Below are 26330 nucleotides of genomic sequence, written 5' to 3' on the forward strand. Positions count from 1 at the left end.
TTAACTAGTTGAGGTTGATATAGGATTTAGAAAGTAATAAGTAATTAAATACTTTTTGGACATAGTAATTTGTACAGTAATCTAATTACACTATTGAATATGTAATTAGTAACTAGTAACTCATTACTTTTTTAAGAGTAACTTACCCAACACTGATCGTGTGTGTGCATGTGCATACACATTCATTTTCGCGTATTTTGTTTAAAACACATTACGCAACCGAAAAAAAATCAAACAATAGTATGTTACATGGCCTATGTTTAACATTAAAGGGGTATTTTGCATTTTAAATCTAACTTTGGGTAAATGTGTTTGCAGTTAAGAATGAGTAAAGATGATCAGAATTGTGGTTCATATTGTTTCCAGTTCATTAGAAATAGAAGATCAGTTCCAGAGCTTTGCATTGTGGGATACTCTAATTATACTACATTTAGCAATATACACTAGTGAAAAGGATCATATTTTACATTTTCATTTAATTTTGTGTGTGTCATAACTCTTTGCTGTCCATTTAAATAATCAGTTTAGTTAGAGATATTAGAAGCGACTCACTAAAACAATATAAAAGTAAACTGCTTATTTTGACAATGCAACTAATAATGATCATAGTGGAAATAAGAGGGTTATTTCACATTTTTAAATAATTTTTTTGTACAAATGTCATACCTGTTAGCTGTACAATTAAATAGTTTAGCAAGTGATGCAAAAAGTAACACTTCAAACAAGTTGAATAGAGAAAATCTGCAATATACATACAAAAAAAGTACACACACACACACACACACACACACACACACACATATATATATGCAATTTCCAATCCAATGTCTCTCCATCTATCTAGGCTTGATTTCTATAAATCAATTCAAATTTATATTTGAATAAAAACAAAAAAGATAAAATGAATAGAAATTAAGCAAGAATTATCATAAACGTCAGAAGTTCAGATGGTTAAATATAACAACAACAACATAATTGTTGTGCTTTACCTCCATCTTCTGAATTTAAGAATCCGATTTCACCAGTTGCTCATTCATGAGAAAAGTCACAAGTTCAGTGTTACATTTATTTCTCATTTTAAAAACGGTTTTGAACAATCAAAATATAAATACATTTTCCCCACACAAAAGATAAACTGGCAACAACACATGACGAAAACTCTCTCATACCAAACAGCCATCTGCAAACATACACACACACACACACACACTCACACCCCAGCCCCTGAATTTAGAGTTAAAGGTGCAATTACTCACAAAAAATAAAACATAAAAAAATTCAGACATCTGTACAGACTGCAGTCTCTATTTCTGTACGTAGTTTGAGTGCTTGACTGAACAGAGTTCCTGTTTGAGATCGCTTGTGTCTTTTCCAGTTTGACAAAGACTGCCACTTCTGATTCTTCTGTAGGGACTGAAACTCGTTCAAAACGGCGGTTAAAACTGCTGGTTTAGTCTGCCAAACTCTGACAGTGTACGACGGGCAGGAAAACACTGGTTTCTTGATCAGGTAACGCTACAATTTTTAAATCAACCGAGGAGCGATTCAGAAAGAACTAATAATTCAAAGGCCAAAATCTCAGAAAGAAAGCTTTGATTTGCAGAGGTAAACAACTGATGCATCGGCGCGAATCAACGCGAGTCCTTATGGTCCTCCACAATACAGTCGGCCAGTGTCTTAGTCCCAGGTCCTTGTGCTTGTCTGCGAGGGACCCGTGTCAATTGATACTGCTCTGTGGCCTCGACAAGAAACAGTCTGGGGGCTTTCGTTGTGGCGTCTTCCCTTTAAAACACAGAGGTTTCCAGACACAGTCATGCACCCAGTGTCCCTGTGCTGCTAGGATGCTTTACCCAGCTCGATCTTCTTCTGTATGGCTCTTGCTGAGTGGTATATCAAAGAATCAATGAGTCCAGCAACTGAAGGAACAGGAGAGAAACAGACTAGGTGAGATAAAGACTGACATGTTGCATTAACACAGTCCACAGTTGTCAAAGCAATGACAAAACACAAATGAAAATATGGGGATTATTAAGGTAAAAAATACATGGCTATGCCTGATTACCAAATTGCCTTTTAAAGTGACAAAAAATGCTAAGAAATATATAATCACTTGGGGAAATATTATTTACAATTTTACAGTTGAACTGTAGTTTTTACAGTGAAGTATTACAAGAGTACAATAATTGTTTCTAATGTTTATTTAGTAATAATAATAAAAAAGAAAGCATGCATTTTAAAATTGCAATCAAAATATTTAGCAGCAAAATCACAGGTAGATTTGTTCAACCCTTATCAACTCCTCGGGTTATTTTGACCCCAAATCATTTTTCTTTATTTTATTGAGTGGTCCAAGACCTTAGGAATTTGGAATAGACAAAACTATTGACTGGGTTTGAGGAGTTTATGAGGTTGAAATTAAAAAAAGGAACAAATCCTTCGCTCGCAGCAGGTCAATTTGACCCCCATAGGAATTAATGAAATGCAAGGGATTTTTTTTGTTTTGTTAAAAAAAAAAAAAAACATTCTGGCACAATCCAGAACAAACACAAATACCAATGAAGGCATGAGACTATAGAACATCCCCAATGCAGAACGCACTGACATGTACACACACACAACTAGGAATTCCAATTAAAATAAATGGGGGGGTCATAATAACAGGGCATTTCCTCCCCAATTTTTTTCAAATAAAAGTCAATCAGTCACAATTCAGACTGCACACAGATATGAAGTGGTTAGATTTGACAGAGAGATTACAGAGATTACAATATCTGACACTTCAATATATATATATGAAAAATTAAAACAAAAAATTATTTTATAATGTTTAAATAGATACCTGAATGCACAATGAATGCATCTGATCTAGTGGCAAGAGTCATGAAATATGTTACATATAGATATTTTTTTTTTCCACAAGAGGGCGGCAGAGACACCCAATGTGGGTTATGCATGAAATTGAGTAACTTTGAATCAAAGTTAAAAAAGAATGAAGAATGTGCTTGAATTATATTATTTATTGATAAAATCTAGTAATTTAGTAAAAATAAAATAAATCTAAAAAATAATGGACAAAAAAACTAAAAAAGTATGATTTTAGGGCTTCAGGTCACTTTGACCCACGAGGGAAGGATTTATTACAGGATACGAGGAGTGTGTGTTCACATGCATGTCGACTGTTTTTCCTTCATTATAGGGTCCAACTGAACAACTAAAATGGTAAAAACTAATCTTCAAGCATTTAACACACAAGTCTGTTATCAAGAGCTTGAGAAAAGTGTGTGCAAAATTGTGACTGAGCTTTTCTGAATGTTACGGTTGCTCATTGCTGCTGAGCTGGAAAAGCCTAGGCTGGATTTTACACACTTCTCATGTACTGTAGAAATGTTACGGCAAGCAGTAAAAGTAGGTTCATGCCGTGTAAAATCTTCCATTGTGCCCATATAGTAAATTTCTGTGAAAACTGCAAAAACACCAAATGTAATCTCACCTGTGAAAACGCCTCCTATAATAGCACAAACTCCTGTTAGGAAATGTGTGAAAGACCTGCGGAGGAAAGCCCATACAAAAACATATTAAACACGCTACATTCCCTCATGCAACAACACAGACCGTTTCTTTCAAACAGAGTGAACATAATGTATGCAATGTAATGAAACGAGAATGAACAATAACAGGAGACGCACCTCTGCTTCTCTGTGAATTTCACCATCATTGGAGACAGCTCATAAAGCACAAACACACCAGGTAAACCCTGATCTCCGATCAGCCCATTGGCTACTTTCTCATGTCTTGTTACTGAAAACTGGTTTGTTTTAACAACCTAAAGTAAAGGGAGAAAACATGGTTTAAAAATATGCTCATCTTCTTATAAAAGATTACCGTGACAAACAGCAAACATGCCATTGTTATTATATCAGTTATTGCCAGTAATGTAAAACCTTAAAGGGATAGTTCACCCAAAAATACAAATTGGTAACCAGATGGTTCACGGCAACCACTGATTTCCATAGTAGGAAAAAAAATATTATGGAAGGCAATGGATACCGCCAACAGACATTCTTCAAAATATCTTCTTTTGTATTCAACAGAAGAAAGAAACTCATACAGGTTTGGAACAACATGTAAATGAGTAAATGATGACAGAATTTTCATTTTTGGGTGAACTATCCCTTTAATAAATTACTTTTTTTTTGCCAGGGATACTAATATTAAGTAGCAACCACAGTTATAACATTTTTTGTAAGGGTGTTCTGTTTTTATCCCCTAAATTCAAATAGCGCAGCTCTTACCTCTCCATCTCCTTTAACGTATATCGTTGGTACAATTTTCACAAAATACTGGTACATCATTGATGCTGTAAAGAGCAAAAGAGTGCATAGATCAATATAACATACACGATCTCAACGTTTTGTGTCAGCTGAACTTTTATTTCCAAATTATTTCCTTGAAATCCCCTTGCATGAACAACAAAAGTACATGTCAATGCCACGAGTTTACATTTTTGTTCCAATCTTTCCATTATTATGAGTCATACATATAGAAAGTGAATAAACGTGTTTGTTTGACGTTAACATTTACAAGAACGAATGCCTGTAGTTCCATCATTCACCGATAGGAAACACGTGACTTGCTGCGCCGCTAGAGGGCGCTGCTGCACTTTAGAGCCTCGCACTCTCCTCCGCTTGTACTTTAACACCAACCACTTCCTGTCAAGTAATGGCGTCTGTGTGAAGCTGTGTTATAACAAACACTCAACTCGATCAGAAAACTAGCTAATAGAGGCACTCGCATAGCGATTTGAACAAGGTAAGCCGATTTTCTTCGAATATATTTTCCGATCGGTGCGTATATAACAGTGCGCTGTGGAGTTTGTTCAGGGCCAGAGACCTTGGTGACATTTAACCAAATAAACGACTCACGTGCAATACATTAGCTTTTCTAGATTTTAGTTTGACTTCAACCTTAATATTAAGTCATTTACACCTCATAAATGACAGAATTATAGTTCAGTTGCTCATATAAATACCTTTCCTTATATAAAACGCAGGTGTCTGGTTTATCAGTAAAAAACAGAGCCACCTAGACAGCATTTTTGAGCATTATAGAGGTCATTATGTGTTAACTGACTCGGAACGCGACAAAAATGAAAGATGAAATATGCATATGAAAGATTATATGTACATTTTATATTATATATACTATCTAAATATTTTAAATATCATATTTTGATGTATATACAATTTCTATTTAAAAATACTATCAAAATGATATTTATATTTTATCAAAATATGAAATTTATATTTTGATAGTATATTTTACTGTATATATTTTTTAAATTTGTATATACACTATCAGAATAATATATTGTAAAATATATGCTAACAATATTTTATACACATTTTGATAGTGTGTGTGTATAAAATACACATTTATTTAAATTTTTGGATGGTATATAATTTGCAATAATAAGTGTGTGAATATATAACTATCCATCTATCCGATATAATAATAAATAAATATATATATTATATATATATATATATATATATATATATATATATATATATATATATATATATATATATAAATAATGCCATATAGCTATGGAAAAAATTTAGACTACTTAAGTGGTCTCTTAATTTTTTTCGAGATATCTATCTATCTAAAAAATACACATATACATTTTTGGATGGTATATAATTTGCAATAATAAGTGTGTGAATATATAACTATCCATCTATCCGATATAATAATAAATAAATATTTTATATATATATATATATATATATATATATATATATATATATATATATATATATATATATATATATATATATATATATATATATATATATATATATATATATATATATATATATATATATATATATTTATTATGCCATATAGCTATGGAAAAAATTGAGACTACTTAAGTGGTCTCAACTTTTTTCGAGATATCTATCTATCTATCCATCTAAAAAATACACATTTATATACATTTTTGGATGGTATATAATTTGCAATAATATGTGTGTGAATATATAATTTTATCCATCTATCCGATAAAATAAAAAATAAAAGATATATATAGATAGATATAGAGCGAGAGAGATATATATAAATCTCGAAAAAAATTAAGAGACCACTTAAGTAGTCTCAATTTTTTCCATAGCTATATATATACAAGTTGCATGATGAATAAAGTCTGCATCGTCCTTCTTCCAGATGCCGGTGGCAGTAGGACCGTATGGACAGACGCAGCCCAGTTGCTTTGACAGAGTCAAGATGGGCTTCATGATGGGTTTTGCCGTGGGCATGGCCGCAGGCGCCATGTTCGGAACTTTCTCCTGTCTCAGGTATGAACTTTAATGGCCGTCATATTTTGGGTTATTAATGATACAACATTAACTGCAACTGGTCTTTTGGCAGAAAAGCAGTTAAACCGTTTTAATAGAGATCTGTTCTATTCAGGATCGGCATGAGGGGTCGGGAGTTGATGGGCGGAGTTGGGAAGACGATGATGCAAAGCGGTGGCACGTTCGGAACCTTCATGTCGATCGGGATGGGCATCCGCTGCTGAGATCACACTAATGCTAGGACTTTTGTAGATTCATTTATTTGTTGTCATTCCCACATTCAAAGACACCGGTGTCAATAAAGACAGATTTAAGAAAACTGATTTTTCTGTAAATCTTGGGCTCAATCTAAGATTTAATTGTTGACGGTTGCTAGATTGACACTGTGAAGACGGCCCTCCTTTTCATTTGTGTCCAGTAGAACACATTAATTTCAGCTACATGGGATTGACCTTTCTGCTGTTTATGGAGGGCTGACAAAGAAATTGCAACAGAGAAATTGAAGGGCTCTTTAATTCTAGACAACACTACCCCCTGGTTTCACAGGCAAGGCTAGTCCCAGACTAAAATGCACATCTTAAAATATGTCAGTGCTATTGTTTTGTCTCAAGATGCACACCAGTAATGTTTTTTCCTAAAGCACGTTTATAAAAGATATTTAAATGTCCTAATTGAACTAAGGCCTAATCCTGGCTTAATTGAAGCCCTGTCTGTGAAACCAGGGGCCAGTTGCATAAACTAAGCCATTATGTTAAGACAGTGTCTTAAGATCTAGTATGAGCCACTAGCAGTTAGGCAAGTGGCATTCAGTCTTACTTTTCGTATCAAATTAGGCCAGTCTATGTTTTTATGTAACTGATTTAAAAAAAATTATGAACAGTCTTAAAGAAAAAAATGTATGTCTAACTTGTAAGACAAGTCTTAACGGTTTATGCAACCGGCCCCAGGCCTATGTTCTCTGAAACATATATTTTTAGTTTAGGCATAAAATGAAGAAAGGTCAGACACTTACCTTGAGGTGCTGCTACATTAGTATCATCTAAAGGGTTGACAATCCCAGGATAGTCTTTCCCGAATGAAAGATGTTTGATGAAATGTGTCATGTTGATCTATGGTCACACCAAACAAATTCTGTTAGGACTAATATTATGGGCAATGGCAGATCAATCTTATTAAAAAGAAGTGAAACAACTCACATTATCTAGTCCAAAGCTCTGCAGATCATGAACTGAAAATAAAGGAATCAATTGACAACATGAATAAATGTTTCGAAAGGCCCCCAGTTTGTAAATGCACCTTAAGTAAACTTGGTTAGCCTAGAAATGGGCACTTTTTTTTAACAAAAGCAGAGTGTAGTACATTAAGTGGTCACAGATGCGCTTGCTGATGAGAATCGTGACAAATTAATTGACGTTATAGAAGCCGCTGTAGTGTAAAATCACAAACTGACTATTATAGACTAAATCTTAAATTATGTGCAGAGATAAAGCAGAATTACTGATGTAGTAACAAGGTAAATTCTAACTTGTCTTGGAATTAAAATATAAAAGATCAACTTACTTTCCACAGCATGCACTGCAGAAAGAAAAGAAAATAGTCACTAAATGGCTTTGTTTTTGGAAAGCAAAGTTTTCAAGAGGAATTTGTGACAAGCACTGGCTCTTTAAGCTCATTCCAATACTAGAGTAAAATTGAAAAGGCCAAATTGTGAGACTTTCTGAAGTAGGGCTATTGAAATAGTTTGGCACTTGAATCCAGGGTCCATTAATGAAGTATTGGATATGCACTTCTTAAAGGATTAGTTCACTTTAAAATGAAAAAAATGACCCCATGATTTACTCACCCTCAAGCCGTCCTAGGTATATATGACTTTCTTCGTTCAGACGAACAGTTGGAGTTCAGTAGGAGAACAGGCTTTATAATGGCAGTGAACGTGGATGCACTTTTCAAATCTCAATGGGCCCCATTTCATTGCCATTATAAAGCTCAGAAGCGTCAGGATGATATTTATTAATAGAACTCCGACTGATCATCAGAAAGAAGAAAGTCATGAACATTTAAAGTGAACTAACCCTTTAAGCCATTGGAAGAATAGCCTTTGCATGACCAAGTGTAACCGGTGTTAGTTCTGTACCTTGTTACTGAGAAAGATTGTGAGCTTTGCATAGAAACCCTTTTGTCCCAAAGATAAAAACCCAAACTTCCCAAAAATCATTTCATTAATAAAACAGCTTTGATTTACAGCATCAATGGTCAACTCCACAAGGTAATGACTGCATAGAGGAATTCATAAGATCGATTAATAAGACAGACGGGACAAGAAACTGTTCATCAGCCCAGAAACATGCCAACTGGTCATTTTGAGGTGATTTAAACTACAGATACTCAGGTGCACAGACAGACTGATGAAGAGTTTTGAGAAAGCAGGCAGAAAGCAAAGCAAAAGAAAAGACATGCATTGTGTATTTCTCTAAATAAATACAAATGCATATCTTAATGGCTCACCATGCACTCCTTTACATTAGTAAGAAATGAGAAGTGACATGAAGCATCTGGCTACATGCAGACTTTTAGATCTGATGCATACTGGCTCATTGGCTCATATTGATATAAAATTAATAATCAATTTTTAACACAACACAAAAGGGTTGGGCATCCAGTCTTAAAAAAGGGGTTAACAGGCTAAAATGTTTGAACATGCCTCTGCATCAGACCTAAAAGCTTTGGCTTGTGTTTGATTCATTATTAATAACTAAACACGTGTCTTTACCATGTACATGAGACTGCTGGAAGCTCTTTCCAGGGGCAAAATGGAAATTTCCTGCCACCTGGAGAAATGTAAGGAAATGTTGTGAATTTTTAAAATATACAAGCATGTAGGTCAACCTAAAACATTTGCTGCATCCAAAATCCAATACTATACTACATTTGGTTTGAAACTTAATTAATGGCCCTTAAATGTATGTAATATAAGTAACTAATATACATTTCAAGCATTAACTAATTCTGAATCCCATAACAGACGTACATTTTCGCCACTTCTGACGCGTGTGCAAAGTTTTGTGAGTTTTCGAGCGTGTTTAGGCCCCCCAAAAAAGCGATTCATTTGGGAGAATAATAATAAAAATAATAAATGGAGCAATTCCAATAGGGTCCTCACACCATCGGTGCTCAGGCCCTAATAAAGACAGGTAAACACAAAAAATAAAAAATTTAATAAATACAACTGAATATACAGCGTTTTAAGATTTTCAGATACAGAAACTAAATCTGCACTTTATAAATAAAATATACATTACAAATATAGTCACAAAAGTTAATCAGTCAAGAACAGCGAGTGAATTTTCTCTTTGCCTTTTGTTGTTTTATTGATGTTACTATAGAGACGTCAGCAGGAATATTAGGCTGCTGTCACTTTAAGAGTTGCACAGATGCTATATACTGTTACACACGTGTTTTCTTTCTCAACTGTTTACGTTCACTTAAGACACAACCGACTGTTTACGAGGATATTTTGACATTTGTGTGCATTTGTCTGTTCAAGTAAAAAAAGACACAGAAGAGAACTGAGTTCAGTATAGTGTGCAATACAGTATGAGATGCAGCTTTCTGTGCACACACTGTTTTCTGTGCTAGACATAGGGCTGTAACAATTTGACCAAAAATTTAAATCTCGATTAATTGAACATTTTACCTTGATTACGATTAATAAACGATTGTTTTGTTTTACATCAGATAAATTAGCACAGTAGGCCTACATTTCATTTACTTGAATGCATTAACAAGAGAGTGATTGTGTGTGGAATTAGTCATATCGTCTCTATTAATTATGAAGCTGTGGTTTGTACTTACTTCAAAGGTATTAAAATATATGCTATAACGGTTGAGTTTCTAAGCTACTTTAGTGATGAATCACAGGACAGCGTTGACAATGAGTTTCTGTGCGCGATCTTCACGTGATGTGCGAGCTTCTGTCTGAGTGTTCATGTGTCACAATATATCAGGCATTAGTTCAACATAATACACATCTGATGGTTTAAAATCGCTTCAATGTTGAAACTAGCAGGCCTTAAAACATACAAATGACAAAGTTTTGTGAGGACGCAAGTGAACGTGATCTGGCTTCAGGGCGCGCGCTGTCAGACACAACACGGCTCAGCTCTCTGTGTCAGAAAAAAGCTCATAAGCTCTGAACAGAGAAGTTTTCATAACGTTGTTCTTGAATAGTGCACAATCGCTTTAATGTTCAAACTGGCAAGCCTTTAAACTCATTTAATCGACAAACTTCATGAGGACGCAAGTGAAAGTGATCTGGCTTCGGGGCTTGCGCTCGCCGTCTCTGTGTGTGTATCAGCGCATATAAGAACGGCGATTAACTTGTGTGTATAAACTGTGTAAAACATGCAATTACCATAGTAATTCTGAGCATCTATAAACAAAGATAACTGCTCCTGCATCTTTCTGTGTGCCTGCAAACTGCCCTTGATGTGACTGAAGGGGCGGAGTCATGTGACTAAAACCGAAATAACAGACATGGGAAAATTACGTCGGTTAGAGGTTCTAAATTTAGTTTTCGATTAATCGTCCATCCCTAGCTGGACACATGTCCAAAACAGCGTGCGCACAAAGCCGCATCTCATACTCATTATTCTATTGCTTGAATGGTTTAAAAATAACATTACAATTTAAAAATCACACTTTTTCTCTGCATGTTCGGCACAGAAATAGTGCGCTAGTCTTCTTGTGCTTGAATGGTTTAATGCCAAATTAAAATGCACGCAAAGGAATCGATAAGAGGAGGAATATCCGATTCCTGACCTTAAGTATTTGATGCTAGAATTGGAATCGATTTTCGAATCTCAACCTTAGTTCTATATAGTATGAATGCAATTTAGATGTACTACATCCGGCATGTTGTCACTGTCATGTGACCTATGCCGTCATTTGCGTCGCTCCACTGCCATTTAAAAATCCTTTCCTATGCCCTCATGATATGGTAAAGTGTCCATCGCATGCACACTTCAGAATCTCGCCTGAAGTAGTAGATCATCTGGGATTTTTTTTTTTTACCTACTGTTTTTTGAATACTATGTATTTGGACAGTCGAGTCTACTCTGTTGGGAAACTATAGAGAAGGGAAGCGTTTGATTTTGGATGCAGCAATTGATTCAGAAATCATATCATGGGCTGCATGTTACCTTATTGACCTCCAGAAAGCCATAGACCTGACAACCCTCATTCTTCTGTTCCTGCATCTTCTGGCTGAAGCCCTCTCTCTTACACTGCTCAATGGTGTCAGGGGTCTTAAACGCCCAGCCCCGCCGCCGATACGCCTCCCGCACATCATCACAGGTATTACAACACCTGCAAAACACAATCACAATCACACACTTTGGTATTTCACAAACACCTGGGGCCTGTACCATGAAGCCAGTTTTGCTGGCTAGCCAGGTAAGTTTCAGTTTAGATTGCACCAATCCTGGGCTGAAATTGGCTCGGCTTTTAGTGGTGTTCATCGTCATAGTAACTTAAGCTCCACAGCTAACCTGCAGCCGGTTATGTTCTGGATTGTCTGATACAATAAAGTCACTCCCCCAGATTCTCTTGTTCCAAATTAAAGGTCACTATATGATAAAAAAATATATTATCTGGCTTTAATGATAATTACTTAATATAATAACTATATTATTTATAATTAATTGATATAATATGCAACTGAGCATGCATGCATATTATTTATATATAAAAATCAACTATATAAACTGATGTCACAACTTTCACTTGCACTGATAGCAAGATATTTTCTTTATCCTCTTTCATGGAAAAGTATTTTCTTATGTGTAAATGCATTCAAATTCTTTGAGAAGTGAATCACACTTTCTCTGTGTTGAAAAGCATGTGATTGGCTGTTCACTGCTGATGTCACACTGTCATGTGCACGCGTTCCACGAACTCAGGATCAAAGCCTGAGTTGACAGAGGAAGCTGATGATCAGCATCATGGTACCAACAAAGCAGAATTGGACTGGTTTGGTTTTGTCAACTCCAAACTAATCCTGTAACCCGGAGTTTGTCATTTGTTATTACAGTTGTGGTCTACTATACTTCTATATTTAAAAAAAAAATTTCAACTATATCTTTACCATTATAGTTATCAAGCTTGGTGGGAACAGGCCTTTCGATGAAAATTAGAAATGTTGCTCTGGCAACCTGAAATAAGTTGAAGTACTAAAACAAAAAGAAAATAACAAAATTACAAAAACTAAAAAAATCATTATATATATATATATTATTCAAAATATTCTGAAATAATTTTTATACCCTAATTCCCGAGATGGGCTTGCCATAAAATGTATGGTGGCGGGGAAAAACTGCTTTGACAGGTATGATTATGATTTAGCCTATTAGTTTTTCCCCAATTCAGCTAGATAATATCGTCTTGTCTTGTCATTAATGTAGAGCATATTTACATATACGAGTAATCATTTGAAGCGTACTGTATGTTTTATACACTGCGAAAATATCCTGCATTTGACCGAAATGACAGAATCACTGAAATCTGGATGGCATCGTAAATGTTTATATGGTTGTCAGTGCATGTGACATTCCATATAATTTTGGTTTTTAATAAGATTTTCCCAATACATAGGCAAGAATAAACCTGGTGTCCTCCATGATTCCTGTTCATTCCGACAACAAAGCACTCAAGCTCGTAATCACAACTTCTGGAGTGGGAATTATGAAATTTCCAATAGCACGTGAAGGCAACATAAGTTCCAACCCTGCTCCAACACATACCTGTAGTTTTCAAATAAGCCTGAATGACTTGATTAGCTGGATCAGGTGTATTTAAATAGGGTTGAAGCTAAACTCTGCAAGACAGTGGCCCTTCCCTGGTCTATAATTAATTTGTCTGGCTATCATCAGACCAAGCTCAATCTTTTAAGATTGAACATTAGTCTGGGGAGTCTGCCCTGTATTTTCTACTGCACAAGAGGCGTGATAAACAGGCATAGTTCAAATGACTCTGTACGCAATTGGATAGTCCTTCAACCATTCAGACCAACGATCCGGGTGATGTACTTTCTTTTGTAGGAATTGTTCCAGTGCAAGTTTCTGTTCCGTTTTCAAAGAAAACTTGCCTTTGAAATCTTTTAAAACAGCAGCGACAGTGGCATCAACGGGTTGCTGCACTTCGGTGGCCGCCATGTTGAACATAAACAAAAAGCTGCTTGTCGTCGCTTCTCTATAGTGGTTGTGTTAACCCCGCCAATAGCACGCCAGGTGGATAAGCCGGTTTGTGATTGGTCCCCGCAGATTTGTATCGGAAGCAGGATAGAAAAATCCCAATGGCCGGCAGATCGGGCTGGGTTTACCCAATCTAATAATTAATACTACAATATCACAGATTGCCATATACACTTTGTATTAACATGTCTCAAATCCTTTTTCAGTGGTCTTTTGCAGGAACAGTTTACACTACAAATGTTATTTGTGGTGCCCTGGAGGATTTTTAAACATCTCATTAATCTCTTCATCTTTCACTCGGGTGATTATGAACATGAGCTACAATCTTAACTATGTAAGCACCTGTCAACTACAAGAATCTTACCGAAAGCTTTCAGAACCGGTTTCACACCAGTAGAAAGACCTGTTCTGCCAGCAGCCAACATATGCCAACATTTATCAGAAACCCTGTTTGTGGCGGTAAAAAAAAAGGTGAAACTCACTTTAAATCCTCAGTTTCAGCTCCATAACAGCTCTCGCAGCGGTCAGGATCCAGCGTACTGGGGTCAAACACCCCTTCCTCCTCTTTGCCCAAATCTGCACAGAAAAAATCAAGGCATATATTCTAGAATTTTTAAAGTAAAACCACATTTGTAATAAAATATCCCTCTTTTATTATTTAGAATTTGCATTTATAAGCAGAATTTGTTTTTTTAAAGAATTGTAGTATTCAAAAGAGCATGAAAGCACCATACAAGTATCAAAAAATGTCTCCCTTTTTTCATTAATTTATAGGTGAACTATTACTTGTGTTTAAACATAAAATATTTTAAATATGTTTAAACATAGGGTTAAAGTTGTCATCCTTTACACACCCTCAACTTGTTCCATACCTGTATGAGTTTCAAGATATTTTGAAGAATGTCGGTAACCAGACAGTTGACAGTAACCATTCCTTCCATAGCAGGAAAAAGGAAGTCAATGGTTACAGTCACCTGTGAGGTTACCGACATTATTCTTTTGTGTTCAACAGGTTTGGAACAACTTGAGGGTGAGTAAATGAACAAAATTTTAATTTTTGGTTGAACTATCCCTTTAATACAATTCTTGTTTCCGAAGAATTGTAATCTTTTATACAAATATCTTTTTTACAAATGGCACGAAACAAGCACCGTAACAGTATCATAAAATTGGCCGTATTTTCCCTTATCACTTTCATTTATGCTATTATAACTATTCCTTTAATTAAATATTTTATGTGTGAACATGGGGTTAAAGTTAGCGTGAAAATTGCATTAATGCAATTATAGTTAAAGGATTAGTTCACTTTTAAATAAACTTTTGCTGATAATTTACTCACCCCCATGTCATCCAAGATGTCCATGTCTTTCTTTCTGCAGTCGAAAAGAAATTAAGGTTTTGGATGAAAACATTCCAGGGGTTTCCTCCATATAATGCACTTCAATGGGCTCCAAACAGTTCAAGGTCCAAATGACAGTTTCAGTTCAGCTTCAAAGGGCTTTAAACAATACCAGACGATGAATAAGGCTCTTATCTAGCGAAACGATCAGTTTCCACGAGAAACCGAGCAGTATTTATGCTATTATTTTACCTCTTAACAGAGGAACGTGATCGTCTCTGAGCTCTGCCATCACTTCCGGGGTGTGAGGTCAAATACGATCGTGGTCATAGATGTATCGATCGTAGATGCCTCATTCAACTGATCCGTGCAGGCGCTAATGAGGCATCTACGTATACATCTATGACCACGATCGTATTTGACCTCACTTGGCGGAAGTTATGGCTGAGCTCAGAGACGATCACGCTCGTCTGAAAAGAGGTAAAATATTAGCATAAATACTGCTCGGTTTCTCGCAGAAACTGATCGTTTCGCTAGATAAGACACTCGTTCATCATCTGGTGTCTTTTAAAGCCCTTTGAAGCTGCACTGAAACTGTCATTTGGACCTTGAACCGTTTGGGACACATTGAAGTCCATTATATGGAGGAAACCCCTGGAATGTTTTCATCCAAAACCTTAATTTCTTTTCGACTGCAGAAAGAAAGACATGGACATATTGGATGACATGGGGGTGAGTAAATTATCAGCAAACGTTTATTTAAAAGTGAACTAATCCTTTAAATGTGAAATCCCTTTATGAGCAGCTTTCAGGAACGATAGATACAAGGCACAGCTTTCAGTAGTATAGCAGAACATAAGAGCACTCGAAATGATGATGCTGACCGTGTCTTTCAGCCTCTGTTGTGACCGGCTGGCCCTCTTTGTCGAGTCTCTGTTTAAACAAGTTATGCTCCACGTCTAGCTGCTGCTCCCCGGCTACATCCATGGCATCAATGCTTAGATCTATGAAAACAAAATCACAAACGTCTCAATAAAACCTGCGGACTAGTATACAATACAACAGCACATAATTATAATAACAGTAATGAGTAAAACAGCTGGAGTAAATATCTTTGATTGGGTGTGTGTCAGCTATCTTAGCTAAGCTATCTTGACAGGCTGTAATCCACATGACCATAATCACATTTTACAGTATAGGGCCTTCTTTTATTATACTATAACTTAAAGTAAGCTCTTTTATTATACTATAACTTAAAGTAAGCCTTCTTAATCGATCACAGTTCAAAAACATTACAAAACAGTACAGTGACACTTTCATCTACAAACTATTCAAAAAGCGAATGGCCACCTAAACATAAAGTACAGAACAAAATGTTTGCTTACAGGCACATGGCATATGTGCAAATATAACATCAATGTTGATCCTTAGTTTGTCTCCTCTGGAAGTGTCTACAAATAGTTCAGGATGGACCTAAAAGAGACAACATCAAACCCAGACCCCAATCAAAACATTATGAACAGTGCAATAAACACAGCCACTATAGACTGACAGATGTCATGAGATTGAGTTACACATACATTATGCACCATTTATATGAAGTCAGTCACCCACCTCCTTAGTTAGATAATACTGCAGCTCGGAGAAGAACAGAATCAGCATGATAAGTCCACTGATGATGGTCACTAGAAAGTGAACACAGAACAGGAATTAGGAAACTTATTTGCATGGCATTTAAATCACAGTCACATTAGTATGACTCTAACCTCATACAGTTGTGTATTTATGAGCCCCCGGTGAGACTTTCCAGTTAAGCTATGTTCATTCTGCTTCATTTAAATATGTAATTACATGAACATATTTTAAGACTTTATGTTAATTAGCCTGTCCGGCGCTTTCTCCCCATGAGTCTGTGTATGAATGGCGCTCAGCGACTCCACAGCCCACGGCGGATCTATTTCACTCACCCGTGGCTCCTCCACATGTTTTTATCCTGAAGTCCTCTAGAGTTTTCGGATAAGCGTCAAATTGTTTAAGTTTATTTAACGCCTCCATTCTCCCTCTCGTACGGCGGTAAAGCTAGCCGTCACTTCTATTCCCAGTGACCCATTTCCGGTACATCGAGGAAGTGATGGAATCCTCCCAGCCAATCAGATTCCACCGCGTAGCTGGAGCGTCTCTCCTATGTTGACGCTCTAGTGGTGGATTTATGAAACATCTGCACTGTAAAAACTAGTCAAGTTCAAGTTTTAGTTCGTTTTTTTTTATTTTTATATAATTTCTGATTTTTTTTTTAATACGCTAACATGTTTTAGACGACATTAATATACTATTCTTATATTAGTCACTCAACTTTTTATACACCCATGAAATTAGACAAAAAGTATAAGCTCAAAGTTACAAAATGTAACCACGCAATGCAGCATTATTTAAATATAAATATATTAACAAATACATTTTGTGGCGATGCATTTTGCAAGTTTAATAGAACACTGGACTTTAATGTTACCAAGCAGTTTGACTCTTATAATATACTTTATGAATCTATACTAACGAGAACAAGATTAAAGTATTAATTAATTATTTTCTCTATTCACATAGTATTATGCTATATGTCGACCTAAATGTCACAATAAATTACTTTAAATTAATATTTTATTATTAAGATCTTATTTTTCCTTTATTCAAGTAATTGGTATACATTTGAGTGCTTATCTTCTTTAATTCACATCAGTTTTGCAGTTTTCTTTCCGTCTTTAAAGTGAAACCACATGGATATATTAAGTAATATTAAGTTTTGCACCTTTTAAAAATAATTCATTTTGTTTCTGTCGCATTACATTGTCAAATCCAAGATTTTTTTTTTTTTTTTTCAGGTAACAGTTCAGGTATTATTTACAATTACCTTGAGAGGTCTGGCAAAATATGTCATGTATTCATTGCTTGATAAAACTATATTAGTGATAGATTGAAGTCCACATCTAAAACAGCCGATTAGACCTGCAGTTATGAAGATCTTACCTGAGCATGATAATCTAAACATTTAGAGAAAGTTATGAAAACATAGCAAAATTAGTATTCTGGTCTACAGTCTAGCACTACCTTCAGGAAATCCCAGAAAACATTACTAAATTGTCCACAAACAGTTGATTCACAGCATTTTCTACACTTGTAAACAACTACACTAATTTGTTACAAATTTTTAGGTTGCTTTGGATAAAATAAAAAAAACGCCAGCTAAGTGAATGAATCTAAATGAGCAAACAGACAGAATCAGATCGCAAACAGATTTGTTATAAGAGGTCATTAGGGTAATACCGCTTTTATTAAATATTTACACAACAAAGTGTAGAGAACCTACTGCAAGGACAGATCTCACAAAGCACAAGAAGGTTGCAAATGTATGTCTGATTTTCGCCTCTGAACACATCGCCTTGCAAACAACCACAAATAATTAATTGAGATAATATTTATTTTACAGTAAAACATCACAAAGGTTGTCTCAGGTCCCACTCCCCCAAGTCCTTTAGGTGCAAGGGCATCTATCTGATAGGATGTCCAGCGGTTATTGATGATAGCAACCTTATCTTGATGCATTGTGCATTCTGAAAAATATCGGAGAATGGTGAATCAGGTTTTTACGTTGTGTCAAGGCCTGGTGAAGGCAGCAGTTTGGCTTTATTTGGGAGGCCTGTAGGCAATCTTTCTGCTCTTCAGCACAGACCACCTGTGCCTTTTCATGTAGTAGACCAGGGGAACAAGTATGGAAGCACCCATCAATAACTGCGGAGAGAATGAGAGAAAAACAATAAGCACTATATCTTTAATTCTCAGAGATTTAGCATGCACATTTTGCTTTTCTATTCTGTTCTACATTTAGTTTTGCACTACACAAGTCTAATTTTCGACCAATATCTAATGATGTTAGTTGAGCCTGAAGAAATAAACTGTTGGTGAAGGAATCAGGAATATACAAACCTTCAATCCCATTCGTTTGCGTTGGTCATGTTCTGGCTCGGACGCCCACTTCAGGAAAGTACAGACATCTTTAGCAACCTGGCTCATGGTTGCAGGGGTTCCTATGGAGAATACATGAGCCATTAATGTTTTCACTGTTATACGGTAGGGGGCGCTATGAGATCTTCTGAAAGAGTACAGAATCTCTGGATAAAAAACATGCAGAAAAAGGAGAAACAAGCGATCTTATATGTAAAATAACATGATCATCAACATCGAACAGCTTATAAATCAAAACTGCCTGATGTTACTGAAGGAAATGTCGACCCAGGACAAGCTATAGGACTGAAGCTTTGGGGATGTTGAATTTGATAAAGTCCATCTACTCCATCTGTGTTTTGACAAAAACAGAATTCTCTCAGCATTTTGCTCAAAATGTCGCTTTTTTAAAAATGAAACCCATTTTCAAGTGTTGATCAAAAAAAGAAAGAATGAAGCTACACTAAAATGTGTTTAAAAGCAGAGGCTCTGTTCTTTCTTTTGATATATTGCATGTTCAGATATTCATACAACAAAATATTCTGGGGGCCATGAAAATTGTGTGAAAATGATCAAAAATGCCGCCGGTGGCTGGCAACTTTTCTTTTCTTTTTTTCGCTGAAAGAGTACGGTATGTAATACTTCACATTATTTACCTAATGTACATTAGCTCATTATGCATTTAATCCAGTAGACAGGATTAATTATTCAGTAAACAGATTTTTTTTTTTTTAATTTATATGTAAATCAAACCAGAAGGGATATTTAAGACGAAAGTCATCTGCAGTCTTTGTATGGAAGAATTTAATTATAATCAAAGCCCAGCAAGTATGAAATATAACCCATGAGTAAAATACACTAATGAGAATGCCACCAGCGGGCTGACAAATCTTATTTTATTCCCTTCTTCCCACCAAAAGGAATTCAATGCATTCTAAATGAATGCACTATCTTTAGAAAGTCAAAAAAGAAAGAAAAGCAACGAGTTGTATTAATGACAGACATAATACGATTATCTATTGACAGTACAAGTAGAAATATGAATTTGATTGCATCTCGAAAGGGGCAATGATACTAGAAAACTAAAACTCACCATCATCAAACTCAAGCACCTCGTTGTAGATGGGTGGTGCCATACCAATGGCCTGGCCAGGGAAATAAGGGTTGTAATAAAGGCCCTCCCTCATGGACACACCAGCTGGAGGTTCACAGTAACCGGTCAGGAGTGAGAACACGTAATCTTCCCCTCCATGCCTGAGAGAGACAAATGTAAATCATTAGAAAATGTTCCAAAAAATTAACTATAAGATCAAGTTTGGTAAAGAAGAAAAACAGCAGTATGATAAATCTAATGAGTTTAATCTCTCAATAATAAAAAGGTACATTTTGTATTTAAATATTGCTTATAGTAGATAATTTTCAATGCCAGAGCAAACAGGACCACAAAAAGGGCTTTTGTGAGGATTTAGATGCCAGAAATGTCTGACTTTTTGTAAGTGTACAATAGAGACTTTTTTGTACCTGATCAAAAGTAATCCGTTACCTGGCACTGATAATATAGCTGAGGTCAGGGGGCAGAGCGCCGTTGTTGGCGGCACGGGCAGCCTCAGGGTTCCCGTAGGGTTTGGGGAAGTAATCTGAGGGTTTTCCAGGTCGGGTGAACATCTCTCCCGTGTCATCAGGACCATCCACAACTTCAATCTGCATAATAGAGTGTTAACCACATTACAGATGTGGGATATTAAGGTGAAGGACGCATTAACACAAGCCATTCTGACTCATTTTTTTTAATTTTCAAAAAGAAAATGATAGTGGCACTACAAAGTATTCCATTAAACTCAACTAGACAATGACTTTTGAGTTATGAGAAAAAGCATTTTTACCTTAATATTTTGTGAAACTTTGACTTTCCTACATTCCAAAGCATAATATTGTACTTTTTACTCCACAATTCACATGTCGTTCATCATTATTTTGAATTGAGGAAATCGTCACCCGCTCCAAGACCAGTTAAATCAGTTAGCAAATGGCACTAAATGATTAATTTGTGAATTGCACTTATTTGATTGCTTCTGTTCTTGAGTCAACAACTCATTGATTCAAATGATCCGGTCAGAGCGAGTCTCCAGCTAACAATTAATTTAATTCACAAGTTTGACTCAAAATGAGCCAAGAACGTGAGATCCTCGGAGCTTGAGTGCTCGAAAAGTACGTTTTAGGATTTATTGTTGTAAATGAAAATCATATTTAGGTCACAACTGTCAATTGTTTGTGAACTAAATCTGCTGTAAAAGGGCAAGCTGTTTAAAGCCCACTGTACAGAATGCTTGAATTTGGACTGTCCACATTTGTGTATTACTGTCTGAATGGGTAGGTTAGGTAAAAACTAAACATAAGATTAAAATAAGGCTAAATTAATACTCAATTATCTTCCCCACTGTCGTTGGGGTTTCAAATGATAAAAAACGACTATGTTTGCATAGTGTTCTTCTTAATGTTAACACATTTTGCCCTATGTGACCTCTATGTGTTTTTATATTGTATGTTTTTCCTCATTTTTATATACTAAATGGTATATTTTGTTATTTGTTATCTTGTCTGCACCCTTGAATTGTCAGATATTAGAGTAGTAGTTAGTGTATGACAAGTTTTGGTAATAAAATAAAATGTTTTCTTACTTATTCAGATGATTACATATTATGTGTCTGCATAATCTTCCTTATTGAATAGTGCTTCTATAAGACAATTCATGTGGAGTAGGGTGGAGTATACAAAACTCTAAAATAAACATTCATCAATCAGTACTTTTAATTCTTGAGCACTTTAAAACTCAATTACTTTTGGTATTGTTTTATTAGGGTATCTGTACTTTTACTTGATTTGTGTACTTCGTCCACCACTGGTTATGAGTGTTAACAACAACAACGTAATAAATCTGACCTCTTCAGCCAAGGTCTTGACCTCTGCCTCTGTGTGTGACACTCCCACCAAGTTACGGAAGGCCAAATACTCCATACTATGACAGGCCGAGCACACCTGCTTATAAACCTGGTACCCACGACGAATACTGAAAAACAAAGCCATTGAAAGAATAGTTAACTCAGAGCATTGATATTTCTCTGTAAACTGATAGATTGTCCGTTGACATATACACTTCCTCCTATAGGTGGTTAATGAGACCAAATATTTATTGTACTGCAAGGAATATACAGAATATAGATATTCTGTTGCAAATATATAATAATAATAATAATTTGTTACATTTATATATCACTTTTCTAGGCACTCAAAGCGCTTTACATAGAAGGGGAATCTCCTCAACCACCACCAATGTGCAGCATCCACCTGGATGATGCGACGGCAGCAGCCATATTGCGCCAGTACGCCCACCACACACCAGCTTATTGGTGGAGAGGAGACTGAAGGATGATACCAATCGTATATATACGGGGATGATTAGGAGGCCATGATGGACAGGGGCCAATGGGCAAATTTGGCCAGGATGCCGGGGTTACACCCCTACTCTTTATCGAAGGACATCCTGGGATTTTTAATGACCACAGAGAGTCAGGAACTCGGTTTAACGTCTCATCCGAAGGACGGTGCTTGTTAGAGTATAGTGTCCCCATCACTATTCTGGGGTGTTCAGCTACCTAGTTTTCCCAGTTGGTCTCCCTAGCTTCAGTGGGAAACCAGTCTTGGGCTACAGGGTGATATATAATAATATAATAATTGTATAATTGAGAGTGGGGGAAGCTATGCCACATGAACTCCACTAGACAGGGAACAATGAAATAAAACTAATATCCCTAACTCTATAAAGCCTGACAAATGAAATAGCCAGAATATTTTTTTTAGATGGAAGAGTTTACTGTACCTTTAGACAATTGCATGCATTTTTAATATTTGATACATCAGGATTGTATGGCTCATTTAGTGTGAATAGGAGAATATGGAGATTTTATGGCTAATATAGTGTGATATAGGAATAAAAATATGAAATTGGGTGCAGTTGCTGTTATTTATATGACCAAAAAGATGATATTTTGACAGCTTGTAATGTAAATCAGTGAGATATTTATAAAAATGTGTCACTGCATCTCCCAATAATAATACTAATGTCTTAGTAAGATGATATTGAAATGCTTAGCTTTATTGTCAAAGCTCTGTATATTTTTATTTGTGAGGGGTAAAACATAATGCAACACAATGATGAGGATTGAGAGATACAAATGTTCCTTGTTTGAGTATAAAATGACAATCTTAAAACTTTGCTGATTCTTTAAAAGGGTAGTTCACCCCAAAATGAAAAGTGTGTCATCCTTTACTCACCCTCAAGTTATGTATGAGTTTCTTTCGTCTGTTGAACACAAAAGATGCTATTTTGAAAAATGTTGGTAATTGACTTCCATATTAGAAAAAGAATACTATGGAAGTCAATGCGTAAACTGTCAGGTTACAGACATTCTTCAAAATATCCTCTTTTGTGTTCAACAGAAGAAAGAAACTCATGGTTTGGAACAACATGAGGTTGAGTAAATTACCATTTTCATTTTGGGTGAACTATCCCTTTAAGCACAACTTCTGTATCCAATGGTGCGAGTTTGAGATGGGCTTTCCTGTTTGGCTGATAAATGGTAATAATAATAATAATTTGTTACATTTGTATATTTTCTGGCAACTCAAAGCTTTACACGGAAGAGGGGGAATCTCCTCAACCACCAATGTGCAGCATCCACCTGGATGATGCATCGGCAGCCATATTGCACCAGAAGGCCCACCACACACCAGCTGGTTGGTGGAGAGGAGACTGAGAGGTATGGTAAATGGGTAAAGTATTCTTGAAATCTGTTAAAAAGCTATAACATCACTAGACAACATAATTTTGTGCACTCTGGTATGTGCACAAGAAGTGGGCTAAAGTACCTGCCATGGTCGAGGGAGGACAGCATGCCGCTGTGGCTCCAGGGGTATGATGGGGGGTGCAGCTCCAAGTCAGAAGCCTTGACTGACTGCTGTAGCATAAGAGCCAGACCTGCTCCTCCTGTCGCCAGCACTCCAATCGTGGTGAGGGCTATCTTCCTTCCCTTCGGCAGGCTAGCGAATGACATGTTGGCCTACAAAAGACAAAAACGTTGCCAAAGATTCTAATAAGATCAACTGAACTATTATCACATTCATATACAATGGTATTTATATGACATTCCAAGGTACATAAACATTCATATCCAGAAAAAACATGAAAATATAATAAATAAATAAAAAAGACAGAATCTGCATCTATGACTTCATAAAATCAACCAATGACAAAAACTCCTTACATTTACATTGGCCTCCATTAAAAAGATGCAACCATTGCATACAAGTTATAACCAATAGGGTGAGTCAAAACAAATATGGTGGAGCCCAAAAAGTCAGGGACCACATTAAACACTAGACATGTAACTGAGGATTTTTTAATAATATATTTTGGAGGATTTAGGACTAAAAAAAATAAATAAATATGTATGATATCTAGGTTTGTATGATATCTAGGTCTAAGCAAAGCATGTTAAATAATTTGAGCAAAATACAGAACAACAAATCAGTAACATTCTCAAATCATGCTAGATTTTATGGATCAAAAATTTGGAGATTATATTATGCCATTGCCAGCTCAAATGCTGCTGTCACTAAGTACTAAGGCAGTATGACATTCATGTTACGATTTCAAATCAACATTTGACATAAAATGTCAGCACATTGTCAAACAAACAGAATCAGTTAACATGTTCTGTTAAAACTATGAGGATTAGTAATGTATTATAAGCTTTAGTTGTCAAAGACCAATGATGTCACCTCCTAGGATACAGCTCGCTTCAGTTATCAGACTCAAAAGTGCTTTTTAATCCAAACTATACACGCTTTCTTACATAATATACTGATTATTAGATAGGCCAAATGTGTCACGACACCAATACAAAGGCATAAATGTCAGGATGCGAACGCAAGAAGAGCCACAGCCGCGGTGACCTTGCTCTAGGAAATACACTGCAGGAGACGCCGGGACGTGCCATTGAATAAAGGCGGATATTTACATCCTTAAGGCACCAGAATGTGACAACAGAGCAAATTTAAAAAAGGAAATACTAGATGCGTCCATACCTGAGGAGTATGAAGGGATTTGGATGTGTTCAGGAGGGTTCTCCCGGTGCCGGAGAACACGACCACACGGAGCGCCGCCATGTTCTTGACTCTGCCGATAGAAAGGCGCTTCCACCGGATGACTGAGAGCGATACTGCCCCCTCCCTTCCCTGAAAATTACACAAGATCTTATAAAACTTATAAATGATGTCATGAAACGGCCATTTTTTTTATTTATGGAGAATATATGTAATTTTGACTTTTTATTGTTTTTACTAGACTCGAAATTAAGCGGTATTTTATTTTATTTTAGTTATTAAAATTGACCCGAGACTGTTTTTCTTTTTTTATATAGCGTCACCTATAGGTTGGAGGTGTACCGAGCAGCATTCAAAAATACATTGGCGGTGTCAAAAGTAGTGATGGAAGCTTTTCGAAACTCTGAATCGGAACCATTTGTATTATTTTATTGATGTATAGAGCCTAATTTGTATGTTGCTTATTTAGCAGGGGTTGACAAACTTGGTCAGTTAGAAGCAATTAAATATTGTTGTCCTTTTCTTTATCAGGTCACTGTAAGGAAATGCATTTCTAAGGCTTTTAAATGATCAACATAATAAAATAAAAATAAAAACGTTTCGTAATCATTTGCTGAAATCACGTGACGTTGGCAAGTTTTGAACCACAGATTCGAAACAAAAGATTCGAACTACAGATTCGAACCAAAAGATTCGAACTACAGATTCGAAACAAAAGATTCGAAACTAAACTTTGGCAAAACCGCTTATGAGTCTAGTCTTAAGACAAAAAAGGTGGGATGGATGTTAAAAGTACTGCACATATCTGGTCAAGGTAATCAAATCACAACATAAAATGCACATACTCCAAATATACATCGGCTGACCTACGTTTGCTCCTTGTTTGGTTCATTAATTACTTGGATTCGAACTTGAGGCCTTTCTCACTCGTTGGCAAAGCTGTATTTATGTCGTGTTTATTATGGTGTTTATTACTATTTATTTTATCTTGTGCTTTATATTTTCTAGCAAGGTATACATCATATTTTTTTGTAACGTGTTGTATGTTTTAGGGCTATGTATATATTCCTACTGTGGTGGTGTAGGCCTAGGTACCATCGTAACAGATGATGACAGGTGAAATTGGTGCTTTGTTGTATGGAAATGCTTGTACCATGGTATTATAGTATTCCACTATATAATGTTGTTTGCTAAATTCATGAGGTCAAACTATATATCACTTGAGCT

At 36.0% G+C, this 26330-nt stretch overlaps 3 protein-coding genes across 4 annotated transcripts; 1 reads left to right on the forward strand and 2 right to left on the reverse strand.

Annotated features, from left to right (window-relative positions):
* Nucleotides 1–601: 601 nt before the first annotated feature.
* ergic3 (ERGIC and golgi 3) lies at nucleotides 602–17067 on the reverse strand. 2 transcript variants are annotated; one of them, XM_079841654.1, is made up of 14 exons: nucleotides 16913–17067; nucleotides 16560–16630; nucleotides 16331–16418; nucleotides 15830–15949; nucleotides 14089–14182; nucleotides 11558–11723; nucleotides 9130–9187; nucleotides 7920–7934; nucleotides 7556–7587; nucleotides 7372–7468; nucleotides 4293–4357; nucleotides 3687–3823; nucleotides 3491–3546; nucleotides 630–1916 (listed from the first exon to the last, which is right to left on the reverse strand). In XM_079841654.1, exons 1-14 carry the CDS (start codon nucleotides 16998–17000, stop codon nucleotides 1837–1839), a joined length of 1167 nt encoding a protein of 388 aa, XP_079697780.1. In that variant the 5' UTR covers nucleotides 17001–17067; the 3' UTR covers nucleotides 630–1836. The 2 variants fall into 2 exon arrangements, with proteins under 2 accessions (XP_079697781.1, XP_079697780.1); XM_079841655.1 differs by lacking the exon at nucleotides 7920–7934 and having other exon boundaries at nucleotides 602–1916.
* romo1 (reactive oxygen species modulator 1) lies at nucleotides 4686–6678 on the forward strand. The gene is made up of 3 exons (XM_079841656.1): nucleotides 4686–4809; nucleotides 6229–6359; nucleotides 6475–6678. The coding sequence occupies exons 2-3, from the start codon at nucleotides 6229–6231 to the stop codon at nucleotides 6581–6583; spliced, it is 240 nt and encodes a 79-aa protein (XP_079697782.1). The 5' UTR covers nucleotides 4686–4809; the 3' UTR covers nucleotides 6584–6678.
* A 751-nt stretch (nucleotides 17068–17818) lies between the features above and the next one.
* Nucleotides 17819–25218, reverse strand: cyc1 (cytochrome c-1). Its single transcript, XM_079840792.1, has 7 exons — nucleotides 25086–25218; nucleotides 23868–24058; nucleotides 21882–22008; nucleotides 20485–20642; nucleotides 20035–20195; nucleotides 18924–19024; nucleotides 17819–18728 (listed from the first exon to the last, which is right to left on the reverse strand). The coding sequence occupies exons 1-7, from the start codon at nucleotides 25164–25166 to the stop codon at nucleotides 18624–18626; spliced, it is 924 nt and encodes a 307-aa protein (XP_079696918.1). The 5' UTR covers nucleotides 25167–25218; the 3' UTR covers nucleotides 17819–18623.
* Between the last annotated feature and the right edge of the window lie 1112 nt (nucleotides 25219–26330).

Source organism: Gobio gobio (genome assembly GCF_949357685.1).
Source record: "Gobio gobio genome assembly, chromosome: 17".
Taxonomy (NCBI): domain Eukaryota; kingdom Metazoa; phylum Chordata; class Actinopteri; order Cypriniformes; family Gobionidae; genus Gobio; species Gobio gobio.

Excerpts from the sequence above, each read along its gene's own strand:
- romo1 (XM_079841656.1), top strand. The coding sequence starts at position 6,229 with ATGCCGGTGGCAGTAGGACCGTATGGACAGACGCAGCCCAGTTGCTTT. Across the intron at positions 6,360-6,474 it reads GGAACTTTCTCCTGTCTCAG|GATCGGCATGAGGGGTCGGG; the intron begins GTATGAACTTTA and ends TGTTCTATTCAG.
- ergic3 (XM_079841654.1), bottom strand. The coding sequence starts at position 17,000 with ATGGAGGCGTTAAATAAACTTAAACAATTTGACGCTTATCCGAAAACT. Across the intron at positions 16,419-16,559 it reads AGTATTATCTAACTAAGGAG|GTCCATCCTGAACTATTTGT; the intron begins GTGGGTGACTGA and ends TGTCTCTTTTAG. Across the intron at positions 3,824-4,292 it reads ACGTTAAAGGAGATGGAGAG|GTTGTTAAAACAAACCAGTT; the intron begins GTAAGAGCTGCG and ends CCTTTACTTTAG.
- cyc1 (XM_079840792.1), bottom strand. The coding sequence starts at position 25,166 with ATGGCGGCGCTCCGTGTGGTCGTGTTCTCCGGCACCGGGAGAACCCTC. Across the intron at positions 24,059-25,085 it reads AATCCCTTCATACTCCTCAG|GCCAACATGTCATTCGCTAG; the intron begins GTATGGACGCAT and ends TGTCTTTTGTAG. Across the intron at positions 22,009-23,867 it reads TCCTCCCTCGACCATGGCAG|TATTCGTCGTGGGTACCAGG; the intron begins GTACTTTAGCCC and ends TTTGTTTTTCAG.